At 46.5% G+C, this 21,537-nt stretch overlaps 2 protein-coding genes and 2 long non-coding RNA genes across 8 annotated transcripts in view; 3 read left to right on the top strand and 1 right to left on the bottom strand.

Annotated features, from left to right (window-relative positions):
- The first annotated feature begins 5,443 nt into the window (after nt 1-5,443).
- Nucleotides 5,444-6,414, top strand: LOC113841597 (uncharacterized). The gene is made up of 2 exons (XR_003494072.3): nt 5,444-5,970; nt 6,058-6,414. It is a non-coding gene; the product is annotated as an uncharacterized lncRNA (long non-coding RNA).
- LOC140000134 (protein N-terminal glutamine amidohydrolase-like) overlaps nt 6,375-21,537 on the bottom strand; it is a 16,426-nt gene continuing 1,263 nt past the window's right edge. The window contains exons 1-6 of one of the 5 annotated variants that reach the window (XM_072029894.1): nt 14,558-14,692; nt 14,271-14,370; nt 13,461-13,511; nt 12,105-12,253; nt 11,634-11,758; nt 6,375-6,676 (exon numbers count right to left, since the gene is read on the bottom strand). In XM_072029894.1, the coding sequence (XP_071885995.1) occupies nt 6,543-6,676; nt 11,634-11,758; nt 12,105-12,253; nt 13,461-13,511; nt 14,271-14,370; nt 14,558-14,634 (636 nt within the window). In that variant the 5' untranslated portion in view covers nt 14,635-14,692 and the 3' untranslated portion in view covers nt 6,375-6,542. Of the gene's footprint in view, nt 6,677-11,633; nt 11,759-12,104; nt 12,254-12,632; nt 13,512-14,270; nt 14,371-14,557; nt 14,693-21,537 lie in introns of those variants that run through there. The other 4 variants (XM_072029897.1, XM_072029895.1, XM_072029896.1 and 1 more) reach the window with 4 other exon arrangements.
- The window catches only part of LOC140000132 (ATPase family AAA domain-containing protein 2-like), a 15,674-nt gene continuing 9,157 nt past the window's right edge, over nt 15,021-21,537 (top strand). The window contains exons 1-6 of the mRNA XM_072029892.1: nt 15,021-15,155; nt 18,978-19,092; nt 19,529-19,634; nt 20,440-20,562; nt 20,791-20,893; nt 21,114-21,229. Coding sequence (XP_071885993.1) covers nt 15,030-15,155; nt 18,978-19,092; nt 19,529-19,634; nt 20,440-20,562; nt 20,791-20,893; nt 21,114-21,229 — 689 coding nt within the window. The 5' untranslated portion in view covers nt 15,021-15,029. The remainder of the gene's footprint in view (nt 15,156-18,977; nt 19,093-19,528; nt 19,635-20,439; nt 20,563-20,790; nt 20,894-21,113; nt 21,230-21,537) is intronic.
- On the top strand, nt 15,865-17,239 carry LOC140000135 (uncharacterized). Its single transcript, XR_011805418.1, has 2 exons — nt 15,865-15,995; nt 16,092-17,239. It is a non-coding gene; the product is annotated as an uncharacterized lncRNA (long non-coding RNA).

The following is a 21,537-nucleotide window of genomic DNA, read 5'->3' as shown; positions in this document are numbered from 1 at the left end:
GGATCCTTCCCAGAGGAGCTGCTCAGGGGCAGCTGCAAGGCCTGGTGCCCGTGAAGGGCAACGCAATCGGTTGCCATCGCAGGCTGCCCGCCAGCCACCCCACTTTCGCCACCAGCCGCACCAGCCATGCCCAAGCAGAGCTCCCCAGTGTTATAAGTTGCCCCCTTAATTAATTTTCAGAGAACATTGCATTAATAATAGAAAGGAAGTTATTGAGTAAGCAACAGCAAGCAAAACAGCGCTGGGCGGCCACGGAGTCTCGGCTCCACCAACGGCGCGCACCTCACCCCCGCCAGCATCCCTTTTTATATCTTGGTAATTCCGGGATTACACAGCACATCCTGGTATATTCTGCGACTGCGCGCACTGTTGCTAGGGGGTCGTCTCTGTCCCTCTGGTGGTCGTGAAGATGAAGGCCGTAGTCTTCCTCGGCGTTGTGGTTCAACTTCTTTTTTTAGTTGGTCATGTTGGCCCAGTGTGAGACAGGAAGGCAGGATGTTGATACACTAGTTAGCAACTTATCAGGAGATGGTTACATGAGCTTTGCAGCAGGGTCTTTGAACGAAAGAGGCAACTGAGATGCAGAGGGAGAGAAGGGGAGGGGGTTCTCTTTTTTGTTACATTAAGCAAAAGAATTTTCATAGTGTCTAGCCAAGTATTATACAGCTCCTTACTTCAGCAGGGAGCTTTTGCAACTCCTGCTCCTCAAACGGAACTCCTTGTTTTTATAATACAAAAGACAATGAACAAACATTTATTGTGTATTACATGGTGAGGCCGCCCCTCAGGTGCTGTGCTCAGCTTTGGGCCCCTCAGTACCAGAAGGACATCGAGGCCCTGGAGTGTGCCCAGAACAGGGCTACAAAGCTGGGGAAGGGCCTGGGGCACAAGTCCTGTGAAGAGCGGCTGAGGGAGCTGGGGGTGGTTGGTCTGCGGAAGTGGAGGCTCAGGGGAGACCTCATTGTACTCTACAACTTCCTGAAGGGAGGTTGTGATGAGGAGGGGGTCAGCCTCTTTTCTCAGATAACTAATGATAGGACTTGAGGAAATGGCCACAAGTTGTGCCTGGGGAGATAAGATATCAGGAACAACTTTTTCTCTCAGAGAGCAGTCAGGCACTGGAACGGCCTGCCCAGGGAGGTGGTGGAGTCACCGTCCCTCACAGTGTTCAGGAAGTGCCTGGACAAGGTGCACGAGATATGATTTAGTAGCTTATTGGGTAGTAATGGTAATAGAAGGATGGTTGGACTAAATGATCCTGTGGGTCCTTTCCAACCTCATGATTCTATGATTCTTTCATGAGGAAGCTGTAGATCGCGATGAGGTTTCCCCTCAGCCTGCTCCTTTCCAGGCCGAATGGGCCCAGTGCCCTCAGTCGCTCCTCATATGTCTTCCCCTCAAGGCCCTTCACCATCTTCGTAGCTCTTCTCTGGACACTCTCCAACAGTTTAATGTTCTTTTTGTACTGTGGTGCCCAGAACTACAGTTGTGTTTTACTATTCCCTGCTTCTTGTGAACATTTGAAGGAAAAGAGGCTGGGTAACTCATTTCTCACACACACACACACAGAGAGCAGAGCTGCAGGTAGCACGGCCTCTGCGCGCTCAGTGCTAGGCCTCGCAGTTTGTAACACACCTGGGCACCTTAAACCCCTTCTCCTCAGGCTAGAGCCTCAAGGTTTTTTAGTATTTGTGAATTCAGTTCATCTTTATTTGAGAAAGAAACCCTGAAAATGCAAATTTCCCTTGCTTGAGCCTTCAGGAAAGCCCAAGGCCTTGCTGGCCCCAGCAGGCAGCAGGGCAGTGCCTCTGCTACAATACAGGATGGGACACAGTTTATCTCATGCTCCTCATCCCCCTCATTTGAAATGTTCTGCCTGAGCCAAATGTCCCTGTGCATGCTGTCAGCCTGCCAGAAAGCCCTGTCCCCAAGGCACAGTGGCGAGGCCTTGCCCTGCCACCGGCCTGCCCTGCCCGACTGGTGGCAGCAGGGTTAGCGCCATTCCTGTACTTCATTTTACTGTGATCCTCTTCTTATTTTGAAGGCAGATGTGGCTGAAGTGTGCAAATCCCTGAAGCAGTACTGTAGCTAATTTTATGGCTTCTTTAGTGCCATCCAAAACAAAAACAACAAAACCCAACACCAAACAAGCAACTCCCCCTGATGGAGCAGTCTAAAGAAAGGATGTTAAGCAACACAGCATTAGCCTGTGCTTTTGTCAGTGTTTCCACTGCCAGGTTGTCTTCCTAAAGGAACCAAACTTTGGCATGGAAAAAAAAAATATCTTGAAACGTTTTCAAAGGGCTATGTGATGGGGTGACAATGAGAGTTAAAATGACTAACAGCGCTGCAAATTTTGGCCCAAAATCCCGCAAATGTTGCCAGGCGGCAGCAGCCAAGGTGTGAGCATTTCTCAGGAGGTGCCAACTGCCCATGGGAGCGATAAGGGCACATGCACACACATTACGTGCAAATAATTAATAGATGACTTTTAGATGCCGGGCGCTGCAGCATGAGTAATGGAGGTCAGTAATTTCTTGTCAGCAGCAGCTTTTCTTGAACGAAAGGTTTTAAGACGTGGCTCATACTGTGGTGGGGAAGAAATCTTTCTGCATTAATCACGAACTTGTCTTTTTCACGAATGTATTCTGCTGGAGGTAAGTACACCCTGCCAAACTGTCTAAAGCAACCAGAAACAGCACTTGATTTCCAGAGAAGGTGGAAATCTGAATAGAAAAGGACACAGGTTTTCTGAGGGCCTTCGTTTTAGTCCCTCTCCATGAGCACGTGTAAACCCTCAAAGTCTCTTGGAGCAGGACACTGGTGGAAGAAGGCAGTCCCAGCCCATTTCTCCCAGCTGCCATGCCAAGCAGTGCAGAGGCAACGGAGAAAGCCATGAATGAGGGATTAAGCATCTAATTCCTCCCAGTAAAACACCACTGGTTCATATGGCAGGTAGGGCACTGTAACCCCCTCCAGGTCCCCTCTTCCCACCCTGCTGCTGGGACCAACGTGGGGGGAACATGGTGCTGCTACCCCTGGTCTAGAGCCAGGCTGGAGGCACTTGGCCTTCCTCTTCTCTTCTTCCTCTGCACCTCAGGACTGAGCTGCTCGGGCTCCGTTTACTGTGTAGCAGCTCCCTGGAACAAGGCGTTTGAAAACATCTTCTGGCTAGACACATACCTTAGCATATTAGAAGGTATTTTTAGTACCTCTGGCAGAACGGATCAAACTCGGCTTTCAGCTCTGCTAATGGAACCCTGTGGACTGTGCTGGCATCGCCTCATATTCGTACTGAGGTAGCAGCTGAGCAAAGTTTACTAAATAGTTGTGTTTACTTCACACAAGACAAAAAAAAAAACAAGTAGAGAAAAACACCAGAGGGGTTCCTGACGTACAGCAGGCTGGGGTTTTTGTGCTAGGAGCGTGGCTTGGGCTGGTAGACGCTCCGTTTGCTGAAGAAACAGCAGCACACAGCAAGGGCAAAACACGCCGAACGTTGCCGCCCGAGTTTGTGATGACTTTGTTTTTGCACAGGGATAAATATAACCACGACCATTTCATACAGCAAAACACTCTGTGATGAGTGCATGAGTACAGTATAAGTGGCCTTACTGATTACAGGAGCTATAAACACGGGCTGGAAACCCTTGTTCCCCTCTGCAAGTCGGAAGCCATGGCAGCGGAGGGAGGTTTTACAGCTAAATCATTAAAAGCCGTGGCAGAGTGCTTTTTCTGGAGGGCTCCGAGTGTGAAGCTGGTGCTCTGCCACCCGACCAGCCATGCCAAGGCGGTGGGAAGCATGCCACCACCATTACACACTCGGAAGAGGGGAAGGCTGAGCTAACTACCATATTCTTACCGTGTAGGCTGGTTAAAAAAAAAAAAAAAAAGTAACATGTAACGATTCCTGCCTTATTGCAGTGTTTGGCTTTCAGATATAGCCCTGCATGGGAAGGCAGGTATGACGTTGGAGAGAGCCAAATGAGCATTTCCTGCTTTTAAGTCATGTAATGTCAGGAATCTGGCCTGCTGGAAACACCCTGCTCATCACACCCAGCAATGCCACCTCCCTCGGGCCTGGCGAGCACCGATCCACAGCTCAGGTCCTTTGTGTGCTGATTTTCGGCAGCACGAACCCGAGCTCTGTGTGCCTCCCGCATGGGAAGCGGCTTAGCTCCCCCAGAAACTCAGGGACTTGCCAGAGGCCTTAGATAAGTAGGCAAGATTTGTTTTAGCCGCCCTCAGCATGCAAGGTATTTCCTACTATAAGAACAAGGAAACATTGAGGACGCTTCAGCTGCCATATTTGTTTATCTTAGGTCAAACCGGGGAGATTTTCCAGAACCGCTGCTGCAGCTGTGCTTTGAGAGGCTGCCCTTCCAGCGAGTGCTTCTCTGCTGACACCATGATGACAAAAAAGCCTCGCTCAGATCTTCGCCGAGCTCCAGGGGCAAGGGCGCAGGCAGCTGCTGAGCAAAGCTGCGCGGATGCCTCCGGACACTCCCCGGGTATGCCTCATTCACCTTGACCTCGGCTGGGTCAGCACGGGGGAAGCCAGGAGGGAGAAGAAAATCACCGGCGCTTGCTCCCTCCAATTTCTGAGCAGGAAATTACCGCAGGCGGACGTGGAGATGGGTTTCACGTTGAGATTCCCCGAGCCTGCGAATCCTAAGTGCCCTAAGAGGGCAACCCCACAAAAGGTGGAGGCAGGTGCTCAGCTGCTGGGGGCTACAGGAATGACCCGGCGGGGTTTTCACACCTCCTGCCTGCTCCTTGCAGTGTCCTTCAACCCACCACCCGCGTTTGCTGGAAAGGCAAGGGGAAAAGGAGAAAACAACCTCACGGCACCGTAAAACGGGAAAATTCGGCCCAATTCATCCTAACAAGGGAAAAGCAGACCCTAGAGCTGACCGTTTTCACAGCAGATGGTTTCACAGCACACATGAGGTCCTGGCTGGATGACGCCGAGCGGGCGAGCAGGGAAGGGCCCCACAGGCCAAAATGTTCCGACCCGGGCTCTGATCCTGGAATCTGATTCATACGAGTGCAGCCCGGTGCCTCCCAGCTGCTCTACTTAATGGTGCAGATCGGATTACAGCCTCCCGGGTGCCTAAATTTAGCCCCCCAAATCCATACATCGATTAGTTTGACATCCTCAAGTGCCACGCACCCATTTCAGTAGGAATTACAAACGCTGGTTCGATCCAAAGGCTTGGTTTGAAGGCCTTGGCACGCTCCTCGATGCCCTCAGGGGCTCAGGCTGACAAGGGCAACACGAAACCCGGTGCCCCAACCCTGTGAGACACAGATCACCTCTGCGCCGCTGTGGGATGATTTGTTTTGAGCTGTAACAGCTCCTGGCACACCGTGCCAGCAGGGAACTGGCCGCACGCTTGCTGCGTGCTGACTGCTCTCTCTGCTGGCCAACTGAAAAATTTTATTTCCACGAGACAGGCCTGCAGAAATGCATCAACCGAGAAAATGCATGTCAGAAAAATAGAGCTTTTTTTTTTCCCCTAAAGTCCCAAACAGGCACATAAAAGAGGTTGAATTGAATAAATGATATTCTTAACAAAAAGGAAGCAGCAGAGGAGAAAGAGGCAGGACAGACATGGGTCTTCTGTCCCATCCCAGCTCACTGCATCCATAGTTTGGTGGAAGCGAGAGGACCGACCCATGGGACAGGGTGACCCCAGCGTGGATGTCAGGCCGTCAAGGCCTTGCCCTAACATTTTCAGTAGCAAACGTTGTAGTGTTGGGTTACTGGAGAATTTCCAGTGACCACCAGCACAGAGAAGCCAGGAGAGAGTGGGACTGTGAGGAACTTTTTTCTGTTTGTTCAATGCCTAATTCAAGGGTGACCGAGTCCAAAAAGCCACCACACGGGGACTCTCAGCACATAAATACTGTAATAGGAATGGACTACAGAAAGTCAGGACTTCTCTGTGGGAAAGGACAAGCTAAAGAGTGAGTAAAGAGAAAAAGGAACGTTTCTTCATGCTGATTTTTAACTTCTACATTCTGAATAATGGTTGTCTCTGTTCTCCTTAACAGCCTTGATCCTGAAATTAGACCAAACGTGGCAAATTCTCCTATCTGAGCCTCACTAAAGGGAGCGTGCCATGGATTTCAGCCACCAGGAACCAGCTCAGTAGTTTAATCAAGGAGCAAACTCATGTCTGGAGGGATGACAACCTGATGTTCTACAGCTCAATGGCTCTGTTGAGTGACGCCCAGGTGCTGGGTTTATGTGGCGAGGTTTTGGTAGTGGGGGGAGCTGCAAGGGTGGCCTCTGTTTACAACAGAGCAACACGTTTATGGTGGGATGTCAACCTCTGATCTGATTTATTAAAAAAAAAAGAAGTTGACTCTTTTGTAATAAAAATAAAAGACTTTATTCAGTTCAGTGTACCCTGGGTACTGTATTTGCCCAAACGCTTATTCCATATAAAGAAATGTAAACCATTCATAAATACAATGTAAGAGCAGCAAAACAAATCAAACCACCTGCAACCTGCAGCAGAAAGAGCTTCTTTACTTCACTGTGCTTTCACGGAGCAGCTGAGATGAGTCTGTCTGCCAAACTGGCGCACAAAGTCCGATAAGGGCAGCACTGAGCCCCAGCCCACTCTGGGATTCATACCGATGAAATCATCCAAGTTCATCTTGGAATCTAAAACAAGAGCAGAGAAGTGAAATGTCAGAGTTCCCGATTCAGCTTCTGTAGCACATACAGCTACCATGAAAATCCCAAGAAAAACCGTTTGAAAGTATAACTCAGAGCAGCTCACAGCACACTTGCTGAGCAGCAGTCCAACAGCTCTGCAGACCATACAGAGCCACCAGAACCAAATTCCATAGAAATGGAATTTGCTCCAGCTGCAAAAAGCCTGTGTAATTAGGCTCACCATTACAGATAGTGTAAGCGAGGAAGGGAAGACAACGTTTGGGAATCCCATACCCAGCAGTCCCAGCCAACACGCAGCCCCTGCAGCCCTCTTGTTTGCACCATATCTACACCGCAGCACAGCTTTGGGATTTTCTGAGCCCCAGCTCTCAGCACCTGCAAGGTCTGGCCCCTAACTTGACCTTTTCCTTGTCAGCCCCTTTGGGTACTGAACATCAAAAACTCTCTCAACCACAGTCCCACTGCTGCCACAAGTGCCAGCACTAGGCCACTTTCTACTTGACTACGTGGGGATTTAAAATAGCACAAGCCCAGCAATTTTCTGTTGGAACTCCAGAACAACCAGCAGAGGATAACAGTTCCAGCATGCAGGTAGCCTGGTAAGCTTGTTTTCCAATCCCCAGCTTGTCTTTTCCTCTCAGATGCTTTTATTTTACAATTAATGTGATTACTCATGTAGTTTAAGATCTGAAAGATAAACAAGTCCCTGCTTTATGTGCACTGAGCATAGCAGAAGAATAATTTAATTAAAATGTTCTGCGAATGGTGAAGAAGCCCAAGGGGGATTGTTCCAGCAGAGTCACAACCAAAGCAGCTGCTGTTAGCAACTTGGGAACTGCTGTCACACTGTCTGTAGGAAGGGAAACAGTCTCTGACAGTCAGGAGGGTGGTGGCAGGGCATAACACAGTGCATCAGGAGTTTAATGAGAGCAAAACCTGTTGTAACAGGCAAGCAAGAAGAAGAAACAAGCTTCACCGTCCCGCGAAGAGCAGATGGTCTAAAGACCAGTCAGTAGGTGGCACTAAAGCAGTATGAGAGCCATGTAACTGCCTGTAGTGCTCTCCCATCTCCTTTGGTTCAGGAGACAGAAGTCCCCCTTTGTCATCCTTGTTATTCACGTGTCACATCTAAAGGCTGTGCACTTATGTGAGACCTTACAGCTTTAGCCAACAGCTCCGCAAAAACAGACCACCACAAAAGCCTTTTTCTGAAGCAGATAAAAAGTGGCAAAAAATAATAATGAAAAATCTCCTGTTTATTTTTAAGATTTACAACACGCTCACAGTCCTCCTCTGATGCTGTAGGTGTTACACTAGTCTGCATTTGGGCACGCACAGAGCTAAGGCTTCCTCTTTGCCCAAACTCACTTTGTTTACAGTCCGTGAGACCTACCTGGTGCATTCCGAGATCCGTGCACGTTTTCATTTCTTTTTTGATCAAGTCTGACACTTTTGCCCTGAGCAGGGACAAAACAAAAACACCATCCGATAGTGCACAGCCTAACAGCCACGATACCTGTGGCATCTGCCAACAGGAGTTTTTGGAGTAATTCCAACCTCCAAAGGGGGTGTTGCTGTAACAATATATGGATGATCTTCTATTGTTAGGACAGGAGAAAACAGCTGTGAAGGAAGGCACTAACAAGCTATTTGAATTTCTGGGAAAACAGGGCTTGAAAGGATTGGAAAATAAATTAAAATTCATAGAAAAAGAGAAGTCAAATAGTTAGGGCATCTAGTGGCTGAGGGGGAACGAAGAATAAATCCAGAGAGGATTCAGTGAGGAAACAGGGGAGGTGATCAGGCATCGGGTAATAGCGAATAAAAGGTTATGGTTTGTTTACTGAAATGCGCTCCTGATTGACAGGCCGCATGCCATTGCACTCGCAAATAAAATAACTTCACAGAAGATCCTGTCTGAAGAAAATTATTTGAGGTGTTTCTCACAACAGTTTTATTTTCAAATGGGAATCAGGTTATAGCACGCATGAGCTGCTTAGATCTGTATCAGTCCTTCTTTCCTTCTGCTAGGATCCTGCCATTACCTTGTGGAGAAGGTACAGAAGGGAACTGCAGCCACCTGCCTGCCCTGTCTAGCAGCTGCCCGTTACAGAAACGCATCACACACGGCACCCACACAGTTCCTCAGCTGCCCTACCTGCATTCTTCAGAAATAAACCCCCAGAATTCATGGCTTCTAGGGATTTCAGTAGTAATAAAAAGAACAAAAAGCCTTTACACATCCATTCTGCCTGTGTGCTGCCAAACACCTGGGGAGAACTGAAAATCAAAGTGAGGCTTTTCAGCGTTAGGAGCTGGTGCTACCAGTTGTATCGAAGCAGTAAGACCTGAGTAACTGCAGGGTGCAAGCTGGATTTTACACAGGCTTGCAGCAAGGAGGGCTGATCTCATCGGGACTTAAACCATGCAGAATCAAACCTCATTCATTTGTAGGAGGAAGACTTAAAAGAAAACCCCAGGCTGGGCTAGCCAGCTCCAGAATGGTGAATCCACACCTCAAAACAGATCTTGTTTAGTTTTATTTAAAAAAGCAGGATGAGCACCTGCAGCAGAGGAACAGAGGCCAGAGCACTGCCAACACAAGACTTACTCCAACACAAGAATTATTCCTTTTGAGTTAGTATTAGGAAAAAAAAATGCTTCACTGGTTCCTGATAGTTTATTGGTTGAATTCCAACAGGAATTTCACAGTCCTTTAACACTTCCTGGTAAACTTCATAAAAAGGCATCACTGGTCCCAGTGCCTTGTCCCAGCACCACAGTGGGTATTTACATTACCCTATTTGGCCTACATTTGACTTAAATGCTACAGAATTTCCTTGCCCAAAGTGCTCTATTTGGGCTCAGCAGCTGCTCTGCCCTGAAGAGGCAATATTTCAGTATCAAGAACAAAACCTCCAATCTTTTTAAGTTTACTAAAAGCTTTAAACCCCCACTGGATAAGTGAAGCAGGGTGTGTTGAGTGTAACTAACATCCTTTAAGACGCAGCAGCACCAGAGCGCTGATTTTCTTTAAATACCCTAAGTTCACAAGCTCATTTCTTTTTAACAGTACAATGCTCATATACATTAAAAAAAAATATATGTATTTATGCTATTTTTCAGTCTTCAAGCATTTGTTTAGCATCAAAGACAGACCAAATAGATGTAATATGAGTCCTTGTAACTGATAAGCTTTTGTAGTCATCTTCTCAAGAGCTTATAACTCTGGCTTCTCTAAATGACAGCAATATAACCTCAAGGAGTAATGTAATGCTCTGATCTCACAAATAAATTGGCACTAAAGCCATATACGTGATCAATTCCGCCAGCTGTTAAATTACAGTCACCTCTAACACCAGCAGCGAGCAATTTAATCTTCCACAAACACAAATTAGCATGGAAAAGAGAGTACTCTAAGTGGGGAGGAAGCAATTATCCATAAAGGCATTTGGCGTGGATGAACATCAATGTCCCAGGCTGTTTTACACTAACCAAAGGTCAGCCACCTGGCTTCCTATCAAGTTTGAAATCAGGTGCTTTATGCCTGATAAGACTGTGCATACATTGAAGCACACACCATTACGAGGTGCCTCAGGTGAGGAAAGGAAAAACAAAATCAAAGCCTGAGAAACTTGCACTGAGCGAAAGGCAGTGTGAACGAGATGTCCTAGACCTGACAGAGTCTCCTCCTGTTCTGACCCCAATCCCAGAGCTACCCAGTCAGCGATCCTCCACCTTGGGTGGGCGCAGGGTAAGCAGTCACCGTCCCCTGCAACACCCAGGTGACTGCCCAGACAAGAGCACATCACCACAGGTGCACTCAGAGCCTTCCAGGTGGCTGGCAACAGGACAAGAAGCAAAGCACTCGAGTGGGAACACAGGAAACTCTGGTTGCATACTGGAATTGTATTGAATTCATGCCTGGGATCAAATATTGGAACACTGTGCCCAGAGAGGTGGTGCAATGGCCGTCCCTGGAGTTGTTCCAGGCTAGACCAGACAGAGTCTTAAAGCCCCTCAGTCTAATTGCACCGGCTTTGAGCAGGGTCTGGACTGGATGACTTGGGGATGCTCCTCCCAGCCTGGCAAGGTACAGGCTAAGGAATGAAGTATGGGAGCAATCAAAGTCTCTGCATCTTTAGCTACCTACCAACATCCCAAGGATGACCTGGGGGCTGGCTGAGACAGGTGTTTCATAGCCTGGAATTTCTAAAAATGCTTCACAAGGCTGTACCTGTGCTCCCGCCCCCACTCATAACTCATTTATACCCAAGTGAAACGCCAAACTTTCTTAGAAAGCAACACAAAAACTGTGAATTAACTTGCCTGTAGCTTAAAACCACAATAAACTTGGCTCTAGACACAAGACATGTTCCTTTGACCCCACCTTCTCTAACAGAAATATATGGTAGCATTGTATTATTAAAAAAGCAGCAAAACCAAACGTGCACAGCATCAACAAACTCCACCAAAACAAAACTTCACCACACTTCTCTCCATCTGGGAAGAAAAGGAGAGAATAAGCACATGGCAAACATTAGCCAGCTTGGCAAACACCTGGTTCGAGTAAGCTGAAACGCCGTGTGATAAAAAAAAGTGGGGTAATCACCGTGTTAAAAATTCCCTTTCCAACCCTAGGCAGGTTGCTTGGCCTCTGTTTCAGCTCCCCACTGCAACATTTCATACCTCTTACTCTCTGCTCAGTTTCTGAAGACCAGCAGTTCGTGTTTGATAACAGCAGTGGCAGCTGCCAGGAAGCACGCTACACTTTACATGTTCGGAAAAGGCAAGCACTGCAGAGCCCCATTTTGTCCCCACACACTGTGCTGGCTGGATACGCTTCCAAAGCACATGTCCAAAAGCACATTTATTTATTGCACCCACCTCTGACTGAATCATTCAACTCTGTTAAAAGGAAAAAGGAGTCCTGCCAGCTCACCTGCTGTTTCAATGCAGGGGTACGAGGGAGGAGGTTTCTGCCATTTCCCATCTGCATCTTTCATGTGAGATCTGTCCGAAGCAAACGTCTCCAGGTACAGATCTGCTCGTATCATCCGGATTTTCCTGAACAACAATGCACAATTGTATCAAGAGATATATGTACATAACGCTGCATTAGCCACTCTGGAGAAGAGCCCTTTCTTCCTCCCAGGGAGCCTTAGCTTAGTTAAATACTCCACTCAGAAACACTGGGCTAAGCTGCTGGGCTGTTAAGAATAAACATCAGCAAGGAAAGGCTTTTGATGATTAAACAACAGCAATTAAAGAGCTTTAGAAAAATAATGCAGTGCATTGAGTTTCTTGGAGTATAACAGAAGACTTCTATCAGTATATATCCACAGAGACAACTTCAACTTGGACTTCATGAAATAAAATTCATGCTCTTCATCTTTATTTTTTTTGTCCTCACCTGTGAAATTCAGGATGAAGGCTGTCATCCAGCCTGAAGGCCTCCGTGCTGTACCCGTCAAAAGGACAGGGGAATGGCAGCTCTGTGTCAAGATCATAAATGAAGTTCTGCTCCCCACTGGAGACACGAAGTAGGATAACGTGGTAGTCCTGGGAAGAACGGTAATTGTCAGGAGTTAAACAGTTGTTAACCAGAAACCGGCACAGGGAGTAGAAAAAAAGCCTCCTGGAAGCTGAGGCTACAGCTTCTCTTCTTTAGAGACTGCTTTCTGATGCTCGGGTTTCACGCATGTGATGTTCCAGCACCAGGAGAGACGTTTCCTAATGCCTGCCTCAGCCCTCGTGCCTTTTGGTAAGCCTTGCTATTCTCCCCATTACTTGTAGCCTTCTTTGATATCAGCCTGGGCAGCTAACCTGAAGAGTACGCTAGTCCTCATACCACATCTTTGATTCCTTAACATGTAGGAAACACGGGTATGGCAGGGGGTTGGAGAAACTCCAGTTATTATTTTCAGTGTTAGTTACTTACATTCATTGCAGTTTTCCAAAAAGTAAATTGAAGATAGTTGTTGTTAACTCCTATTCCTTCTCAGATCATCCCGATAACACTTGGACCTCTTTTTAAACCAAGCCTTTTGTACAATATAAACACACTGATAATTTTCCAGAAAATGATTCTGTAAGGACAGAATTTCAGAAATTCATAGATTTTTTTTTTTTAAAACAGAATTTCTGAAACAAATTGCCATGCAAAATTTATTTTTTCCCTCCCATACAGTATAACCATAACTACACATCTTTAAAAGGAATTCTGTAGTGGCAACTACTGAACTACATTAAATTAAATGACACGCCAAAAACTCTGGAAGAGCTTACATACAAGCTGGCACCTGAAGACATGTATTGCTCACGTTTTTCCATCCCATGTCAGACCTATATGGATATTTTCACCCGTCAGCTTGTTACAAGACATCTATTTAACATCCTACAAAGCTGGCGGGCCCCAACAAAACCAGACAGTAATTTTCACAGAACTGTTGTGCACTCTTACCGATGCTAACTAAGCTTTGTCACCTGGTGGTTTTATGGGCCATCTCACTGCTATTTCCCTGTGAACAATAAAAGGGTTGCATTTAGGCTGCTGTAGAAGAATAATAAATACTAATACAGAACTACAGGACGGCTGAGGTCGGAAGGGACCTCTGGCACATACAGAGTGCTTCCTGATGCTCAGGGGGGACATAAACCTAAATTCATTCCAGCAGAGGTATCTAACACTACCCACATCTGATCCTGCAGACCTCAGCTGCAGAGGCACGCACTTAAATACTGACAAAGAAAGAACAGAGGGCCTTACCCAGACAACAGGCTCATCTCCATGCCCTGACTTCTGTTTCCAGAGCGGGACCTGAAAGTTAAGCAATTTGGCATAAACCACTCCTGACTTACAGAGATTAGTTTCACGTTGGGTAAGTTCTTTGCTAAACTCTGCATTTCATCAGCTTGTATCAGTGCTGCTGTCAGAAAGCTTGCTCCAGTTTTTATCTTTCAGAAACATTAAACTGGACGCTATTCTGGACCATATAATGTAATATTCCCCCTAACCTGATGGATGACAGGGAAAAATCATCCCACAGCCCTTAGGGGCACCGTGATTCCTTCTTCCCACAATCCAAGCGTGTCAGGTAAGGACATTCATAGAAACATTCAGGTTGGAAGAGACCTTTAAGATCATCTAGCCCAACCTTTAACCTTTAATTAAGATTGATCTGTTGTTTTAGGGCAACTTCTTTTAAGCTTGGAAAGAATGCCATGAACCTTTTGTTCCCCTGAGGGTATCCTTATCCTTGGGGCTTCTAGAGGAGAGAGCAGGGCTCTCTTCTGGTGCAGCAGGTCGAGCTGTTTCCTTTTACTGTTTCTCAGGTTCTGGTGTTGCCTTGATGTCTTGAGCAAATACTGCGTGGGGTCTGGAGGCCAGAAACAAATGAAATTCTTCATGCTCCCAGGTGCTGCTGCCTGCGTGCCTCTCAGCTGCTGCAGGGGGGCCTGGGGCCAAGACTCACCTACCCCAGGCTGTACTTAAAAGGCCTGGGGTAGTTAAAGCGCCTCCCACCTCCCCCCGCCTCTGGTTTACCACCCCCACGGAGCGCACAACTCACCCACTCACCATCCTCCTCTCGTTGGAGATGAAAACCGCGTAGAACTCCTCCACAGGGCGCTCCCCCCGACTCCTGATGTAGTCGCACAGCTTCCACACGTTTTCCTCACTGCAAAACACAACCGTCGACGGCACCGTTTTCTTTTCAATCCCCTTTTCACCTTCACTTCCAGCAACCCAAACCGGGCCGGGAAGGTTTCCCTGCGGGGTTTTTAGCTCCGTTTTCAACTCCCCCCCTCAGCGTGCCGCCAGCCTCCAGTCAGGCGCCGGCCGCCATTTTCAGGCGCCTCCCTTACCAGTAGCAGCCGGTGTAGGCGCAGGCGGCTCGGGGAGGCACCGCCGGCCGGTACCGGTCCTCATCCAGCTCCGCCATGCTCCGGGGGCAGATTTCCCGTGCTGGGGAACGGGGCCGGGCTCCTGAGGGAGCCGCCTGAGGGCGGGCGCGGAGCCCGTGAGGAGGCGGTGCCCGCCTGAGGGGGCGGCACGCGCCGCTTCCCGCCCGCCAAAAGGCTCAAACGGTGCTGCGCCTCCCGCCTGTAACCCTCCGCCGGCAAAGATTTAAAAAATACTTCCAAAAAAAAAAAAAAAAATTAAAAGAGCGGGCGAGGGCCGGCCCTCAGTGAGGGCCGGAAGAGGGAGCCGCGCCGAGGAGGGAAGAAAGGGGGGAGGAGGGGGATGGAGGGCTCCGTGTGAGGCGGAGGGATCCGCAGCGGGCCGCGGGGCCGCCTCAGTGGGCGCCGCGCCTCCGGGAGGCCCTGCGGCGCCGCCATGGTGGTGCTGAGGCGCAGCGCCGGCAGCCGCCGGCGGTCCCTGGCTGCCATGGACTCGAGCTCCGAGTTCCTCTCGCTGCAGCCCGGCGGCAGGAGGACGAGCAGGCAGAGAGCAGCCCCGGCCGTGAGTTCCCGCGGGGTTCCCTCCGAGCGAGCCCGGGCGGGGAGCTTTGGGGGGGGGTTCGTTCACCAGCCCCCCACCCCCTCAGGCGGCCCCGCGGGCAGGTGCACGCGGGGGGTGCTGAGGGGGCTCGGAGAGCAAGGCTAAAAATCAGGGTTAATTAGTGCTGAAGTAAAAAAACCGTTAGTTAGGGGGTGTAATGTGGTTACGACTTCCCTTAAGGGGTTGATGGTGTTAGGGAAAGCCCGAATTTGCTCTTAGGGACGATTCGTGTGTCTGGTATTTCATCCACACCTTTCCAGCTCCGTCTTGCTGCTCCCATCCCCGCTCAGCATCACCTGAAGGAATTGGCTGCTGTACACACAGCTAGCTAGAGCTCAAGCTCTGCTCTTCCCAAAGGCAGAGCAGAACCACCTCAAAGCACCTCCCAGCTCTCAGGGCGAGCCCCGCCTCCGAGCGATGCTTTCAGCTCTCCGTGCCGCCGAGCTCAGCGTTCTCGGCTCTTTGGGTTCAGGCTGGGGTTTTGTTTTGCTCTTTCTCTTCCCCCTTCTCATTTCAAGTCTACTGAACTAAGCAGGAAGCAGCCCTTGGGGTGTCGTCTCTTTGCAAGCAGGCGCTGGAGGCTGCTTCAGTATCTCCACTTTGCCGTTGCAGTGTGCATGAGAAGCGGTTGTCAAAGCCTGCAAGGACTTGAGCTGCCCGTGGCACGTGAGGGAAGGCTGTGCAAAGTCAGGCAGGGCAAACAGCTGGCCCGCTTTCCTTGTGGGAGCAGGAATGAGGAAGTTAAATGTAAAGTTTTCACTGAAGCGAAAGCAGAATCCTTCTCATGAAACAGGTTGTAAGGTGTGTTTGGTTTGGTTTCTTTCTTTGTGTTTTTTCACCTCTTTGCAGAACTTTCCCATGCTTCAAGGCACAGAGTCACTCCTGTTTCGTTTGTAGGACCGCCAGCCTTTGCTGGAGCACTCATATAGCAGAGACATGTAGAAGTGCCCTAGATGACAGAGATGGCGATCCTGCTCCTAGCTGCTTGTTCACATCCTAATGTCTCTTCCCTGACTTTCTGGTGCGCAAAGACTCGGCAATAGCAGCTTTTGCAGTTTTCCCGATACCAGCAAGCCATTTACCTGCGTATTTCATCCATCTAGATTAAGGAGCATGCAGCAGAAAGTCTCAGGTAAACCGGAGTCTGATGGCTTCGTCTTCTCCCAAGTTTCCAGTCCCAAGGAGTCCTGTGGCAGACCGTAAGCGGCGGCTGTCCCTCTGGAGGCTGTTTGTCTGCAGCTTTACAACCCCGCTGTGATTCCTCAGGCCGAACAAGGTCGTTTTGTTGTGACCTGTACTTGACACCCGTGTGCTCCAGAGTTCCCTTTTTGTTTGGGGAAAGTGGGAAGTGGCCCTTTTCTCTGCTGAGCCTTCCTGAGTCATCTGCGTAGGGACTTGACACCAGAGCTCCTAGCCTAAACACACTTACCTGTTTGGCTGGCACTTGAGCATCTGCTTGCTTCCTTAGAGACACCCAACAGCTAACTTCTTAGAAGCAATTGTTGATCACTTCCCATAGTAGGAGGAAAATAACTTTCAAACTACTACAAAATTCCTTCCTGCAGTTTCCTTGCTCTGGTTTAGCCACTTGCTTCTGCTGAATTTCACTTCTTGAGTGTGTTTTTTCAGCCTTGTGTGACTGATACGAGCCAGTTCTGCCCTGCTGGCAGCCTGCTGCAGGTAACGTAGTGCTTCTCAGTGTCTGCTGTCTCACTGACTTGGGATGCTTTTGTAGGAGCCAGAGGATGGTCAGGGTTCCTGGTCCATTGTTCCTGGCTGTGCCCTTGTTTGAGACAAGGTGAAGATAAAAGAAGAGCTGATAAAGAATAACACGAGTACACGGCACTGTGCTTGTTGCAGAGAAGTCATCAAAGAAATGCATAACTATGTGTACAGAGGTCTCCTGAGTTATTCCACTCTTTCCTTTCTTAAGCCTCCCGGAGGAAAAACATTAAACATCACTGTGGCAGACCAGGCTGGTCTCATCAAGCTTTAGGTCTTGTTTCATCTCTGCTGGGTCTGGGGAATAAAAAATGTCTTCAAGAGTTGTTTCAGATGCCTGGATTCAAACTTGTGCTAGGGCAAGCATCTCGTGAGGCCCCTTTCTATCAGCACGGAGAACAGGAGGGAGAAAAGCATTCTCCCACGTGCCCTTACCAGTGCCCTCCTCTAACTTCTTCATGCCTTTGCTGTTACCTTGAGCAAACACTAACTAAGCTCTTAGTAAAGTTAGTGCCGGGAAGCAGAAAAATCTTGTCTATTTTCTGACTTTGGAGTGAAATTTCATTTGATGTACTCTTGCTGGAACTTCATTTTGTAAACAGAACGACCCCCCAATCAAGGATATCACAGCTTCCCTCCCGTACTAAAAATGATAGTACTCACCCTTGTAGGAGCAGCAATGTGAAGAAGGTCAAGGGCAGTAAGAAGGGTTCAAAGCTTTGATATAACAAGCCTTACACTTTTTTTTGACAGAGCTCCTAATAAGCATCTTTAGCAAGGTCTGGAGATGGGAGAAAAACTCGAACTAGATTTTAATTCTAGGATGTATAATGTCAAGCTTGACTGTTCCTCTGAACAGTCAATTGAATTTAAATTTTTTAATTTAATTAGTTTAGTTTTTTTAATTTAAATTCAATTGAATTCAAAGTTTTGAATTTAAATTCCAATTCAATTTAAAGGTTTTTTTTGTTGTTGTTTTTCACGAAACACTAAGTTTATGTGAAAGGTTTTGCTGCAATATCTTTTTGCCAAGGATATTAAGCTTAAGTTATCCACAAGAAAATGGTGGGGAGAGGGAAGCTTTAGTTTTGAAAGTTTTTTTTTGTTTGTTTGTTTTTTTCCTCCAGGTTTTTCTTGAGCACAGGGTTTCTTGAGAAAGGGTTAGTGGAGCAATAAAGCAAAGAAATTCATGCTTTTGTGATAGAAGTGTTGGAACACCAAGGACTGGAGATGGTAGTGATCACAAACTCATTTACTGATCGCTCAGTTTTCCGTGTGCTGTCTGTATACCCCATGGCACCTACCTTGCGTTCAGAAAGCAATGCAACCTTTGGGGTTAAAAAATAAAAACCAAAGAGGGCGGTGCTTTCCAAGAAAAAAAGATAAGTCCTTTTGGCAAACAGGTAGGTGAACGGAGTATGTACGTTCCTTCCTCGGTGTCCTGCTGTTAACGTGAGAGGATATTCACCAGAACCCAGTAGATAATTGCACTCTGGTTTTTGTGTTTTTTACCATCTTTCATGAAACAACTTCAGGTTACTTGACAGAAGCTAATGGCCTAAGCTTATGTGCATTTGGCATTGTTTTCTCATTGGTGAGCTTCAAGCCTGTGTCTGGCCCATTATTGCTCACAGAATTTGTGGCAGAGCTAGACTTGGACTTAGATTACTGTGCTTAGTCTTAGCACTACAGATTATTAAAACCCTTTCCATTAAACACTTTCTCAAACTAAGAAGTGACTTTCTGAAATAGCTGTTTTCAGAAGATCTGCATCTTAGCTAAGCAATATGACAGAATTTTGCCTGTTGTTAAACACTGAGGCTGACGACAAGTCCATCAGCAGTTTCAGAGAGGACAGACAATGTCTAGATGCATGCTCATCTGCTAGGATTTGTGATTTCTGAAACGTGACTTGCATAAATTCATCTTAAGGTTTTGCAGGATCCACTGTGTCATTAAAATAATGATAATAATAAAACTTACAGGCATCTGTGTAATGCATTTTGGATTTCATATAATTTGCAAAAGTACTTAACGATTCGGTGTCATTTTGTGGTACAGTACAAACAGCAAGAGGAAGTGAGAACAAAGAAAATGACGGTGAAGATGTTCCAAGGCGTTACAACCTTCGACGGAGGAAACCTGTTGACCGCTACCAAGCTCCTATGGAAAGCAGGTTGAACGCACAGTTTCTCTTAAAACCTTATTTCTTGCACATAAGTGAGATAATTTTTTTCAATGCAAATACATGTGTTTGCGCACACAGTTCTGTTTCAGTTCTGTACCTTCATTCTGCACATGAACTTCGCTGTTTTTATCAGACACGTGTGTCCTGTGCCCATTATATTTCTTTGCTGTTTGGCCTACTTAGTGCTATGTATCCTTGATATAACAGTAATTAATCACACTTAATAGTCTTGCTCTTGTGATTTTCAGTTCACCTTTAAAAAGGGCGTAGTTTTCCACTTGTACCATGCACTGATGAAAAGCAAAAACGGTTAAAAATTCTTCTGGAATTAGGGATGAGTGAAACACGTGGCATTTTCTTTATCTTTTGATATCCTCCTCTCTTAAATGTATCTGTATCATTATTCTAAATTCTTTCCTTTCAGTAAGACAAAGAGATCGAGAGAGGACTAACTCGGGCCAGCCCTGTTCTGTCAGACAGAAAGAGTCACTTGAAAATGCTGGGTCACAAAAATGTAGAAGACGTGCCAGGTTGGTGTATGGCTAGTGATAGCTCTTACTTATCCGTAGAGCTGTCAGTCTCCTTACTGCATAATGCTTCAAAGGGTTTTCAGTTTAGTGGTAATTACAGAGTAAGTTTATGATCGGTACTTTGGTAGTCTGAGGATAGAGAGGAAAGAAATATTTGGAGGGCAGGAGGTGGATACTTTTAAGTTGGTTTCTTTTTTAAATCCAATATTTGTGGGTCGCTGATAAGATGATTATGGAGGTAGTGTCTGAGTTTCTGTAACTGAAATTCTTTGGTTCTGGAACTGAAGCCAGAATCCCCCCTTAAAAATCTTAGTCACACTATTTAATCTTGAAGGATACAAATTATTTTCTTAAAACCAAAAATAATTTTATTCGATTTAGAGGGAGAGGCTTTATGGAAGTTTTGTTGGATTAAAAAAAAAAAAAAGTTATCACTCAAATACTGACTCTAGTTTCTGTTTGGAATCAACTAATGTTTCTATATGAAGTTAACCTTAAACAATAAAAGATCTAAATGAAATCATAAATTGCCTTAGTAATGATAAAGGCTTTTTGGATTCTGTAAGCAGTTAGTGCGTAGAGAATGCTGTTGATTGCCAGATATTTTGTTGAGCATTCTTGAAAGCAGACAGTTGTCACGAGGAAAATCATGTCATGGCCTTTGAAATCAGATTGCTAAGGAGTACAATGGACTGGAAAATAGATCTCAGAGTAAATTTTGAGATAGAATTCCCTTAATTTTTGGTGTTACTTAGTATCTGCTCTATTTTCTTTTTAACTTTCTGGTTTATATGCTTGCTTGCAGACAGAGACATGCAGATGACATCAGTGATTCTACACCCTCTTGCTCATCTCCCTTGCTTAGCACATGTGATACGGAGGAGAGTGGTGAGAGCAGTGAGGACAGCGAGAGCACATCTCCAAGAAGGTTGCTGTCATTAGAGAATAGGGGAGGGATGAATCTCCTTCAAATGAATATTTAGCCATGTTTAAGTTTATCTAAATTTAACTGTGTGAGTTTATGTCAATTAGTTAGGTCTTCTATATATTAATTAATGTTTTCTACATTTGCTTGGCATTATTATGAAAAACAAAAATCTTCGAGTTGCATCTTAAAGAAAAAGAAGCCCTATAACTTCTCCTTAATTCAAATCAGGACTTTTCGAGTGAAACTTCAGAAACAGGACCTAAAGAGAGTTCAGAGGGATCAAAAGAAAGTTGGAGGAAGTCAGGGAGATGCAATGCAAATAGATAGTGCGGTAAGTCTTAAACTAATCATCGTGTCAGCGAGTGTTTCCAGGGATTATGAAAGATCTCAGTGTGCCATCTACAACTACCTTTGTTGATGGTTTTCTCTAAAGCAACTTCAAAAGTTGCCCAGAATGTTTCCGTTGTGCTGAGATAATTTCTGATGAAACCTTGATCTAGGTTGCTGCTTTCTTTAACATACAAACTCTGTTGTGTTGAATTTCTCTTTAGATTGGATTTGAGAACGTGGGTGGTCTTTCCGAACACATCGCAGCTTTGAAAGAGATGGTGATTTTTCCCCTCCTGTATCCAGAAGTTTTTCAGCGGTTCAATATTCAGTCCCCCAGGTAACTCATTAAAGTGATAAATCGTAAGTCAGCTGTTTTCAGGAGAAAGTTCAATTCAGGCATCAATATGCTTCCATGCTTCAACATTTTGGCAGCGGTGAACGTTTGTTTTAGTAGTGGCAAAAAGTGGTTTCTTAAAAATGGATAGAATCCAGAATATTTGTAGGTTAAAAATATAAGCAACGTCTTAAAATTTTAAGTTTTACCGTCTGGTGTCTTTAAAAAGTTGGGTTAGTTGGGTTGGAGTGGTTTTGTTCTCAGTTTTATGTACAAGTCAGTGTCGCGTTAAAGGGGTGTAGCTGATTAAC

This window comes from Anas platyrhynchos, chromosome 33 (genome assembly GCF_047663525.1).
Source record: "Anas platyrhynchos isolate ZD024472 breed Pekin duck chromosome 33, IASCAAS_PekinDuck_T2T, whole genome shotgun sequence".
Classification (NCBI taxonomy): domain Eukaryota; kingdom Metazoa; phylum Chordata; class Aves; order Anseriformes; family Anatidae; genus Anas; species Anas platyrhynchos.
Note: the sequence above shows the minus strand (reverse complement) of the source record. Positions and strands in the feature narration are given on the sequence as shown.